A 12,314-nucleotide genomic window follows, 5' to 3' on the forward strand; every position below is an offset into this window, starting at 1 on the left:
AAAAAACTGAAAACAATCACTAAAAACTGTTACAGGGAGAAGCCCAGGGTCATTCAAATGTCACCCTGCTGTAAGAACAAGTCCCCACAGTCCAGCTCCTCTTTTCACAGGATCCTCCAGCAGCAGGAAGGAGCTGCAGTTATCCACAGCACAAAACACCCACCTGCAGTTGAGCTGTGGAAAACTCTTCTGGCTGCAGAGCTCCAGGACTGGGAGCACACAAGACAGAGGGGCCTTGGACCCAAACTGTTTCCTCCTGCTCCCCAGCATCCCCACCATGGCTTTGCCAGCCCCACATGTGGCCTTCCATGGACACCCACCTTCACAGGGATCACACAGCTTCCTAGCTGTGCCCACACCAGGGAGGGACAAGATCATATTGAGGAGGACAAGCTCTCCTAAGGACACGCAGCTCATCCCAAGGACACGCAGCTCATCCCAAGGACATGCAGCTCATCCTCGGGGCATCCCAACAGACCTGGGTGCCAGCACAGCCTCCCAGAGCTCCCAAATCAACAAGTAGGCAGCAGGTACTTCTGCATGGACCTGATTCCTGCAGCCCCTAGCCCTGCTGCACACTTCATCCCATTCTTCCCACAAGCCCATCCATGCCCAGCTCTCCAGGAAGATCCAGGATACCTGCTGCAGAAAATGAGTTTACGTTTTCAAGAGTTTTTGAGGAGAGCTGGTCCAGAGCCTGCCAGAGACCTTGCACCCACCCAGGAATGAATATTGCCCAAATCTGGGACATCAGCCTGCTCTACTGTTTGCACCAATCCAAACCATGGTCATCCTCACTCCCTCAGGGATAAAATGAACCTCAGAGCAGGGGTATGAACACCCTCCATCAAGGCATCATGCATGAGAAGGGAAAAAAGTCACAGACAGGCCCATGGACACAACTGCAGAACCACCACAAAAAATGCTCAGCACTTTTCCCACCTCTTGCTTTCACTGTGTCCCTGATGGAAAGTCCCTGCCACCTTCAGCCACACTGCCACATCCCACAGCAACTTTCTCACCACCAGGCTCAACAGTGACACCTGCAGCTGTGCTCTCCTCTGGGCTTGGGGGTAGGGTTTTATGTTTGACCCAAAGTGGAAAGACAGTCCTAACCCAAGAGCCCCAGATTCTGCTACTGTTCCCAAACATGAGGGACTCCACTGAGGCACTGCAGGGCTAAGGGCAAGGATGAAATAGTGCTAGAATAACCATGTTTAGCTCTGCTGGGTGCTCTGAGCAGCATATTCACAGAATCACAGAATCCTAGGGGTTGGAAGGGACCTCAGAAGATCACCCAGTCCAACCCCCCTGCCAGAGCAGGGTCACCCAGAGCACATCACACAGGAACGTGTCCAGGGGGGTTTGAATGTCTCCAGTGAATGAGACTCTACAACCTCTCTGGGCAGCCTGTTCCAGTGCTCTGTCACTCTCAGAGGAAAGAAGTTCTTCCTGATATTCACACAGAACCTCCTGTGCTCCAGTTTGCACCCATTGCCCCTTGTCCTCTCACTGGACACCACTGAACAAAGCCTGGCTCTGTCCTCCTGACACTGCCCTGAACGTATTTGTAAACATTGATGAGGTCACCCCTCAGTCTCCTCTTCTCCAAGCTCAAGAGACCCAGCTCCCTCAGCCTTTCCTCATCAGGGAGATGTTCCACTCCCTTCAGCATCTCTGTGGCACAACTTACCCACAGTAGTGTTGTCCTCTTGATAGACAGGCCTCAGCAGCTGTAAGACACAACCCAGGAAGGACACAGTCATCTGGAGTAGGCTTGAGATAGACTTCTGTAACTACCAGCTGAAAAACTGAGCATGCCCAACCCAGCAAAGCCAAAGTATTTGTGCTCTATTGCCAACAGCAAGGGAGAGCCATGCCCTGGACTGTGAGCAGTGCAGTGGAAACACTGCCCATCTCCTTCCCCCCCCAGTGAGCCCTGGGAGGAGGCAGCAGGTCCCTCACCCCAGCTCCACAATCCCAGTGCTGGGTGCGTCAGGAAAATAATGAAAGCTCCCCCAAGGGACACAGGTCTTGCTTGGAAACCCAGCCTGGGCTCCAGCACACCCCGAGAGCTGATGTTTGACACGGGGGGATGCCCAGAGCAGAGCACAGCCCTGCAGCTGCCAGCAGCCCTACCTGGCTCCCGGGGTTCACAGGCGCCAAGAGGATGTAGTTCTGGTCCGCAGAGGAGGGGACGCGGGACAGGGCAGGCATGGTGTGCTGGCCCCGCTTGCCCAGCTCCGTGTACCTCTCCCAGCCGCCCAGCACCAGCCCGTCGCTGCCGTCGCACAGGACGTGGCAGCTCCGGCGCTGCTCGGGCCGCGCCGCGGGGCTGTTCTTCTCCCGCTTGTTGGGCGGGGACTGCAGGTCGTAGGCAGATTTGCAGGAGGACCTGCGGATCATCCCTTCCTGTCCTGGCTTCACCTGCGGGACCAGCCTCCAGACCAGCAGGATGATCTCGGTGGGGCAGTTGCTGAAGAGAGATGGCGTGGGGGTAAGTGGGAGGTGGAGCAGCAGGGAGGGAGGCATCAACACGTGAGGGACACGGAGGGGCTGGAGCGTGTCCAGGGAAGGGCAGGGGAGCTGGGGAAGGGGCTGGAGCACAAGTGTGAGCAGGAGCAGCTGAGGGAGCTGGGGGTTCAGCCTGGAGACCAGGAGGTGAGGGGAGACCTGCTGGCTCTGCAGCTGCCTGAGAGGAGGTTGGAGCCAGGGGGGTCAGGCTCTGCTCCCAAGGATCAAGTGATGGGACAAGAGGAAATGGCCTCAAGTTGCCCCGAGCAGGTTTAGATTGGATATTGGGAACAATTTCTTCCTGGAAAGGGTTTTCAGGCCCTGGCCCAGGCTGCCCAGCTGGAGTCCCTATCCCTGGAAGTGTTTAAGAGACCTGGAGATGTGGTGCTGAGGGACATGGATTAGTGGTGACCTTGGCAGGGCTGGGTTGATGGGCTTGATGATCTTAAAGGTCTTTTCCAACCAAAATGATTATCTGATCATTCAGGCAGCCATGAGCCCTGCAGTCCTTCCTCCCTTAATGCCTCTGTCCCTGTCCTGCCCTCCCCAGCCCCTGCATCCTTTCTTCTTCCACTCCAGAGAGTCCTTTTCCCAGTCTCCTGCACACCTCAAAGCCTTTCCCTTCCCACAGCCCCTCAGAGCTCCTGCTGCCCTGCCCTGGGCTGCCTCAAACATCTCTCCCAGAGTCCTGCACTGATGCTTGGGGTGAAAACTCACCGGATTTCGTGTGCCAGATCCACACATTTCCAGTGCTCCACAGGCTGCTCGTTCAGCTGCAGCACTGTGTCGAGCTGCTGCAGACCAGCCTTTTCTGCTGGGCCACCTACAGAGAGAGGAGACAAATGCCACTCACCTGCTGGGCAGGGAGCTGAGAGTATGGGGCAGAGGAGAAGCCCTGGAGCTTGAGACACCCAAATAGCCTCACAGCTTCACTCTCTCCTCCCAGCCCAACATGTTTCCTCTAACACCCACACCTGAAAATGACATGGGGCCAGCCAGGGAGGACCTTCACCTTCCAACATGCATGCAGGCAGAGTGCTTGGCATGAAGTCATAAATGCTCTCTCAGAGCTACTGCAGGAACTTCTCATGTCTCCTAGTGCACAGCAGGGAGCACCAGGTACAACAGAGACTCTAAGCTCACTCCACACATCCACAGCAAGAGGATCTACTCAGGCAACTGAGGGCTCCCACCATCCTCTGTGCCCCTGTCTGACACCCCCTTACAGATGCCTTCTGTGGGCCTCCCCACCAGCCAGACAATTCTAAGGTTGGAGAGGAAAGGGGAAAAAAAATATCTGCAAATCACTGCAATGCTGCCAAAAGAGTGACCCAGCACCAACCCAGGGGCCTCTGACCTCTGCGGGGGCTACAGAATGAAGTGAAGCTTCTTGGAGGTAACCAGAGGCAATGACATGGGAGCTTCTGAATCACCACATGCTCTGGGCAGCAAAAAAGGAGCAGAGCTGTTCACTCAGGAGGGATAAAGATGATGGGCTCACTCACCAGAGTCCACTGCCTGCACACGGACCGGGGAGTCGCAGCAGATGGTGAAGCCAAACCCGTCGCTTCCTCGAGGGATGGTGATCTGAGGAGACAGGGAGCAGCCTGGTCAGTGGGGGAGCAGCCACAGGGTGTGCTCAGCCAGCACCCCCTGCACCCCACAGCCCTCGGGGGCACAGACACACGGCGGGGCTGGGAGCAGCCACAGGGAGCGTGGCAGCGAGCGCTGTCCCCCCGGGAGCCCCGCGGACAACAGGTCTCCCCCCGCTGCTGCCAAAGGAGGGTGGAGAAGGTGCTGAAAAGCAACACAAATTCCAGCCAAGGATGGACAGAGAGGAAAGCCACAAACCAAGACTTTACTGAGCGTACACACATCTCCAATCATGACTCTTGCAAGTGTAAGAAAAGGTCTGATAAGCCACTGGAAAGGAAAACCTGGGCTCCTGCCTCTGACGCCGACTCCTGACACAGCTTCTCTAAGCAAGTCAACTTAAACATTTCATTTCCAGTTGGGCAGCACAGGAGTAGCAGCATCCCTGCTCCTGAGGAAGCCACGAGGGTCAGGACACTCCTGCCTGCCAGGCATCCACACAGGAGCAGGCTCTGTGTGCACCACCCCGTGAGCTGGGGTGAGTGTGTTTTCCCTCACTGGGTTTGGAGAGGCTGGATGCTGTGTTGATTTAGGCTCATTTCTCCTCCTGATTCAGGCAGCATTGAGCTCATTAATAAAATTATATTTCTTTTTTGATGTTGGCTTCCAGCAGCAGCTCAGCATGACAGTTTGTGTAAATACCTGATTATCCCCCAAGACAATTTTCAAGATCTTTTCTTTACCAACAAAGAAAAGAAAAGATAAAACCCCAACATCTGACCTGTATTATTTTGTGAACAAACAGTCAGAAAGAAGATGAGGAATTCAGCAGAAGCTGCCAAGGAGGGGAACTGAATCCACATTCCTTTACCACAGGAGGGCAAACACAGCAAGTTTTCATTTCTCTCCACCTTAAGCTTGATTGCTCAGCATAAAATCAGGCTTCAAAAGAGAAACTGCCTTTCCCTGGCAGGATCAAAAAGTAGGTTCAGTCCCACTACACTGAGTATTTGTCTCTCCCACCACCACAGCCATTACAGGCAGCTGAGCATCCAATTTTGCCACTGTGCACAGAACTAATACAAGCATCTGACACAAGCTGGAAGGTGGGAGGTGAGAGACTCCAACACGGCAGTGGCTTCTTGTACCCATAACTTTTTCTTTTTTTTTTTTAAAGAAAAAAAAAAAAAGAAGCAGAATAAATTGTCAAAATAAAGAACCGAGGAGGCCTAAGACACAAATCACAGTCAGTTGTCATTAATACAAAGCAGAGCAGCATTCCTGCCTGTGACAAGTCACTACAGCCCTGACCAGAAGTGGGCATTTTTAGATAAACTGGGTTTTTTGTGCAATTCCCACTGTCCACTGCCCCCCATGGCAGCTTTAACATGACATGGAAGCTGAGCAGAAGGAGTGCAGGGAAAAGGTGAGCATGGGCTGGGAGCATCAATCCAGACCATGGGTGGAAAACTAAGATTGAAATTGCAGGAGACTGGGACTTGTGCAAATGAAACCAGCACCTGGCATCACACACCGAGCAGGTCCAAGAGAACTGGCACTGGCTCTACAGAGCACATCCACCTGCTTCTCCTGGAGCAGGTCGCTGTTGGTTGAAACCAGCTTCAAGCAACACTTAATTCCTAGACACACTCATGTTAACATTTTTCCAATAGCAGTAGCCTGGCAAAAACGTAGGTGCCTGCTGTGCCTGCCTCTCCTCTAGTGAGTGGTAAATTGAGACACCACCTCACAGCTCAGTGCTCCCATGGCCAGTCTGCACAGCACATGTTCCCACTCTGCAGGAACAGCCAGAGATCAGCCAGAGACACCGGCCTGAAGACACTCTCCTTGTATTCCCAATATCATCATCTACAAATGATAACGACAGCAAATCAGCACCCTAGAAACAACACGCAGCCCAGAAATGGCAAGAAAGCCCACAGATACCCAAAAACTTCTCCAAGACTTGCAGCAATGCAGAGGGGTTACCCTCTCCCAGGAGATACAGACCTGCCGGTACCTCCGCTCCGAGCACACCTTGCAGAGTCCATTGAAGCGGTTCATGGCTGCAAACCCTGAACTCGCCGGGAGCCCATGAAAATCCAGTCCCTGCAGCACAGCTGTAATCCCAGTCTCCTCGTATCACACGAGTGTGGAACAAACCACAGTCAAACTGGCATGACCGCCCATGGGAACCCAGCTCCAGAGAAGAATGGCAGGAAGCCACCTTTCACCTCCCCGGCCCCTGCCTGGGCTGTATGCCGCTTTACGATAAGCCAGAGGGCTTCCTGAGAACCCTCGCCGACAAGGAAGGGAGAGAGTTTTATATTAAAATTCCTGTCAACTAGTTAGTATTCCCTAGTCCCTGCTCTGTTGATGTGGCTTTTGTTCCCTCGGCATTCTTCAGCCGCCCGGAGCACTTTGTTATTGCAACGTTCTCACAAACACTTTGAGGATGTTTAAGCGGCGTTTCACAGGCACCGGCTGCGTGAGCTTCACTCCATTAAAGAGGGAGTTAGGTCCTAAAGGATAAGGGGGGGTTATTATTTGTTGGTTTTTTGGTTTTTGGGGTTTTTTTTTTTTTAAAAAAAAAAAAAGAAAGAAAAAGCAGAGTTTGTTTTTCAAAGCACAAGCCCAGAGGATACGCGCGTCCCGATGGTTTGTGCCCGCAGAGTCACGGAGGGGGAAGCAGGGAGGTCAAGTGAATTGCACCCGTGGTGTAATTCGGGAATTCAAGACAAAGAGAAACTCTTAACCCAGCCAGCACAGGGCACAGGGCAGGACCCACTGAGTCTGCACCAGGCAGCCCCAGCTGCCAGCGCTGCAGCACAGCCCCTTGGAGATGGGGTGCCACAGAGGAAGCACCTTCCATGCTCCTACACGGGGATGGAAAAGATAGGAAAGGCTCAAGGGAACCCAAGCCCAGGCTCTGTTAGAGCTGGGGTGGCAGGGCCAGGGGAGGGAGAACCAGGAGCCCCAGCATTCCCAGGGGACCCATCGGTGTGGTGGGGCCATCAGAGGAGCTTCCCGGGGCCGCTCCAGGCGCATTGTCCCAGCCCGCCGGGCTGCAGCTGGAAGGAGGACCCATCGTCCTTCCCAGCCACCACCTTTCAAGTCAGCAGTGACTGCCCGGGAGGAAGGGAGGAGAGGGGCGCTGGCTTTGTTTGTCTTGCTCAACCCGACGCTTTCAAACAAATAACTGAAAACGCAGCTGAGGGAAGCGCGCGGCGGAATTCGGCACAGATAAATCACGGGGCCGGCCGAGCCCCATTTCCGATGCAGGCCGCGTGTTTGCGTTCCCATTTCCCATCCTTGCTTTTCCCATAAATCACCAAGGCTCCACCGTGGGCCTTTCCCTTCCCAGAGCGAGCAGCCCTGGAAGGAGGAGGGGAGCAGACCCACCCGTCCACGGCGACGCGGCGCCGGCCAGGGAGCGATGCCGCGCGGCAGCCAGCCAGCCCCCTCCCCACCGCTCCCAGCCCGTCTGTGGCAATATGCTGGAGCAACAGGAGCTCTCTGTATGGCAGTGGGAATTGTTCCTACGTACAGCATCCTGGGGAGCATTAGAAAGGGTGTGGTTAGTAGGTCAAGAGAGGGTCTCCTCCCCCTCTATTCTGCATTGGTGAGGCCGCACCTGGAGTATTGTGTCCAGTTCTGGGCCCCTCAGTTCCAGAAGGACAGGGAAGTGCTGGAAAGAGTCCAGGGCAGAGCTACAGAGATGATGAAGGGAGTGGAACATCTCCCTGATGAGGAAAGGCTGAGGGAGCTGGGTCTCTTTAGTCTGGAGAAAAGGAGACTGAGGGGTGACCTCATCAATGTTTACAAATACGTAAAGGGTGAGTGTCAAGAAGATGGAGTTAAGCTTTTTTCAGTGATGACCAGTGATAGGACAAGGAGTAGTGGATACAAATTGGAGCATAGGAGGTTTAAGGTGAATATCAGAAATTTTTTTTTTACTGTGAGAGTGACAGAGCCCTGGGCCAGGCTGCCCAGAGAGGTTGTGGAGTCTCCTTCTCTGGAGACATTCAAAACCCGCCTGGACACGTTCCTGTGTGATGTGCTCTGGGTGACCCTGCTCTGGTGGGGGGGTTGGACTAGATGATCTTTCGAGGTCCCTTCCAACCCCTGGGATTCTATGATTCTATGATCACTCAATCAGTGCTCGAGCAGGATAACTAACTGCCTATAAAAGCCACGGTGTGGACAGGGAGACCGACAGAGCTCCCAGCTGAGCAGCCCCCTCGCTAACAGCCCACGTCTCGGCCTCCCACAGGCTGCACTGCCAGCTCCCCACGCCTTCACACCCTGCTGGGGCACAGCCCTGGCACACCTACCTCCAGCTCCTTCATGGTGGCAGCATCCTGGCTTTGCTGCACTGCTCCCTGACTGCCCAGCATCAGCTCTGAAAGGAAAAAAGGGAGAGGCCGTCTGAGCCCAACAGCACACGTGTCCTGACCACCCCTCTCCCTCCACGCTGCGTTACACACTGTATGCAAAGTCTTTACATGCCCTCAGAACATCTCCAGGCTGGGACAGCAGCTGTGGGCTGGCTGCACATCTGGACAGGCTTTGCTGTCTCACCCTGCCCTGTGCCAGCCTGTCCTCCACACCCACACACCCTGGCAGCACAGCAAGACCAATGCAGGAGAAGAAGCTGGCCACCATCCTGCACAGACCCCTGGAGCCAAATGGTCAGGCCATGGGATCAACCCCAAGTCTGAAAGGCAAGAATCAGCAGGACAAAAGGGCCAGCAAGAGGGTGAGACACGGCTGCAATGTTGGGGTCCCCAGAGAGCCCCAGGTAAGCAGGACTGAAGGGGAGAGCTGGGTGACTGTGCAGAGCCTGCTGAACCAGCCAGGACCTGCCCCACACTGATCTTTTGGGATCCTGGTGCTCATTGAGTATCCCAGGGCTGAGAGATGCTCCTGGGGGCATCAGTGCCATGAGGCTGGGGACAGACATGAGGTTGACTCCTCTTCCAAACTTTGCCAACACTCCCTGGGATATCCAGTGGGGAGACCCACCTCTGCTCTGCTTCAGCCGCCTCGTGGCCACCTTCAGGTGCTTGGTCCTGCCCAGGTCCTCCCCAAGGAGATAGTACCAGCCACTGATCTCCTGGGTGGGAGGAAAGAAGATGTTGATGCAGGGGCAGATGCTCACCTCATTCAACTCATTTTGGGTGCCTGTAGCCCCCGAGGGTCCTGTTGCAGGAGCTGCCCCAGGTCAGCACACATGGGCTGCCCAGACATACTGACACACCGAGGCCCACCCTGGAGCCCTTCTCTTAGGACAAAGCAACAGTTGAACTCCACCCCACTACAAGAAACAACACTGGAGTAACAAGCTTCTTTTACATGGGTGCATAATGAGAGGACAAGGGGCAATGGTTTGAAGCTGAAAGAGGGGAGATTCAGGTTGGACACTAGGAAAAAGTTCTTTCCTGTGAGGGTGGTGAGACCCTGGCCCAGGTTGCCCAGGGAAGCTGTGGCTGCCCCATCCCTGGCAGTGTTGAAGGGCAGGTTGGATGGGCCTGGGCTGGTGGGAGGTGTCCCTGCCCATGCAGGGGGGTTGAAGCCAGATGATGTTTAAGGTCCCTTCCAACCTAAACCATTCTAGGTCTTTAGAGGGAGACAAGGTGCAGAACAAAAGCCAATCTCCAGTAAAACTGCCCATATGGTGCTTGCAGCAGCCTCCAGCCTTACCATCAGGGGAGGGTGCCCAAACCAGGCAGCAGGCACCAGGTCCTCCTCAGTGCTCCTGTGCCCAGGTGGCTGGGGCAGCCAGGAGGACAGAGCTGGCCTTGGTGATCCCTCACCTCTCTTCCAGGGAGCCGTCACTATCTCCTATCACTGCCCAGGCAGACAGGAGAAGCCAGAGGGGCCAACCATCCTGGCCCCAGCCCAGCAGTTGGATGGGGTTGCACAAACCACATTCCCAGGGTCCATTAAAAAATGAGTGGTTTATATCCATGGTGAGCAGTAGTTTCTTCAGGGAGGCAAACCCAGCTGATGTGAACACTGTATTAGCCAGCAGCAGCCAGGCTGGGGCAGCAGCACTGTGACCAAACACGGAGCCTGGCAGCTCTGTCCCTCCAGGACCAGCGCCAGACCTCTCCAACTGTCCCCTCCCCACCACCAGCTCAACTGGTGAAGCTCTGGCTGCTGAGCACAAGGAACCAGGCTAATCCCCGGAGCAGAAGCATGTTCCCACCATCACACCCGGGCCACCCTGTCTGGTGTGACACATGCCAGCAGGCTCAGCAGGGCTGGCCCCATCTTCTGTCCCCCAGGCAGCCCTGCTGCAAGTAAGGCAGGCAGCACTAGCTGGGGTCACCTTCTGCACCCTCAACTGCTGCTACTCTGTGTCCCTGCAGAAGGGAATGACAGTCCCCTGACTGTCCTTCCTCTAACAGAATCCCCATCCCTGCCTTCAGCAGCCACACCAACACCAGTCTCAGTGACCATCCAAGCTGGGAATGGGACCAGGGAACTGCCTGGGCACCTTTAGAGCATCTTTGTCCCACGGTGGGAGAAGCCTGCTGCTGCCCCAAGGGTGCCCTACACCCACCCACCCATGAGTCCCACACGCTGCCCTCTGGCATGGAGATACCTTGTTGAGGGTCAGGAGGGACTTCACACCAAAGCTCATGCAGCCGATCATCTGGCTCTGCCTGTGGGAGAGGTGGGAGCTGTCAGCACATGCTTGCTGAAGATTCCCTGGAGAGCAGCTCCCCACCCACAGGGACCCCACAAACACCCCTGTGCACACCAGGAGTCAGGCAGGGCCCAGGATGGGCCTCCCTGTCCATGCTTTGAAGGCACAGAGGAGCTGGGCTGAACCAGCCTGCTCACCACCTGGTGCTGGCAGGAGCTTGGTCAAAGAGGCAGATCCCACTTGCCTGAGAAGACAAAAGAGCCTTTGAGGTGCCAGACCCCTTGTTGCTGGGCTTTCCTCCTCACTGCATTGTCCCCAGAGGTAGGGGAGGTCCCCAGCCCAGAGCCATGCTCCAGCCCTCCTTGGCTTCAGCCAGCAGTGCAGGCATGAACAGCTGCAGCATTTTTAACCACTGGCCTGGCTGGCTGGTGGCTACTGAGCAACAGCAACATGGACAGAGAGCAACAGGGGCAGGGCTTCCACCCCACCAGCCTGCTGGTGCCCACCAGCAAGGCTGCCCATGAAAATGACCCCACCAGCAGGTCCCAGTCCCCACCAATTGCTCCGTCCCTTGCCCCACTGCCCACAGCCTGTGTGCAGAGCATCCCTGGTGTCACAGGCAGCCCTCCATGCCCAGGGCCACAGGGGGTGGCCAGAGCAGATGGCAGGTTCACTGGGGTGGCCAGAGCAGATGGCAGGTTCTCTGTCACACCAGCCCCATCAGGAAGGGATCATATGGCAGGCTGGCAGCCCCTCACCTGAAATTCCTCTCTCGGTTCCAGACTGTGACCAGGAGACGTTTCTGCTCATCCTCCTCTTGCACTGGGCTGTAACAAGCAGAGGGGACAGTCCATGAGCATCAATTTTCCCTCAGCAAAGGCTGCCCTCACAGCCAGAGACCCCCTCACCCTCCTCAGAGCCAGCTCTTCTCCTCTGTTCCCTACACAGAGCACTGCAGCATCACCCCAAACCTCCTCAAACGAGCCACAGTAGCACTAATTTGCTCATTCCTGACAGACAACTGCAAAGGGATGTGACCTCTGCCTGGGGACAGTGCCTGGGGAGTTTAAAGAGAAAAATCATCTTGCAGAAAGACACACATCCAACATCAAAAGGTAAATGCAAGGAACAAGCTCCATTTCATGCTCTGAAACAACCCTCCTGTTCCAGACCAAACGCTGCCTGGGGACAGAGGTCTGACACGGATGGGTTAGCCAGCAGTGACAACCTCTACCAAAGCACAAGCTGCACAGCTCCTTTCCCATGCATGCTGTAGCTACAGGAAATCCTTTTCCCTTCCTCACTCATACTGGTACCCACACTATTGTGGGCACAAGGCCTAGGAAATGGAGCATGTTCACCCAGCAGGAAAGTCCAACCAGGCGGGAGCGCCGGTGCCGCGTGCTGGCAGCTCTGGGAGCCCCCGCAGGGCTCTGCCCAACAGCTCAAGGCATTTCAGCTGCAAAAAAAAGCCAGCAGAATAATGTCTGTCACTCCTCATCCCAGCAGCAGACCTGCTCATGCGTGCTGTGTGTTCATCACAGATCATCAA

General features: G+C 55.4%; 1 protein-coding gene across 2 annotated transcripts in view; it reads right to left on the bottom strand.

Moving 5' to 3' along the window:
- Positions 1-12,314, bottom strand: part of RGS3 (regulator of G protein signaling 3) — an 82,405-nt gene that overhangs the window by 55,917 nt on the left and 14,174 nt on the right. Inside the window, exons 6-13 of one of the 2 annotated variants that reach the window (XM_051636499.1) lie at positions 11,521-11,589; positions 10,718-10,778; positions 9,133-9,223; positions 8,442-8,509; positions 4,020-4,101; positions 3,232-3,337; positions 2,140-2,476; positions 1,694-1,733 (exon numbers count right to left, since the gene is read on the bottom strand). In XM_051636499.1, the coding sequence (XP_051492459.1) occupies positions 1,694-1,733; positions 2,140-2,476; positions 3,232-3,337; positions 4,020-4,101; positions 8,442-8,509; positions 9,133-9,223; positions 10,718-10,778; positions 11,521-11,589 (854 nt within the window). Of the gene's footprint in view, positions 1-1,693; positions 1,734-2,139; positions 2,477-3,231; positions 3,338-4,019; positions 4,102-6,117; positions 6,255-8,441; positions 8,510-9,132; positions 9,224-10,717; positions 10,779-11,520; positions 11,590-12,314 lie in introns of those variants that run through there. The other variant, XM_051636494.1, reaches the window with a different exon arrangement.

This window comes from Apus apus, chromosome 19, assembly GCF_020740795.1.
Source record: "Apus apus isolate bApuApu2 chromosome 19, bApuApu2.pri.cur, whole genome shotgun sequence".
Classification (NCBI taxonomy): domain Eukaryota; kingdom Metazoa; phylum Chordata; class Aves; order Apodiformes; family Apodidae; genus Apus; species Apus apus.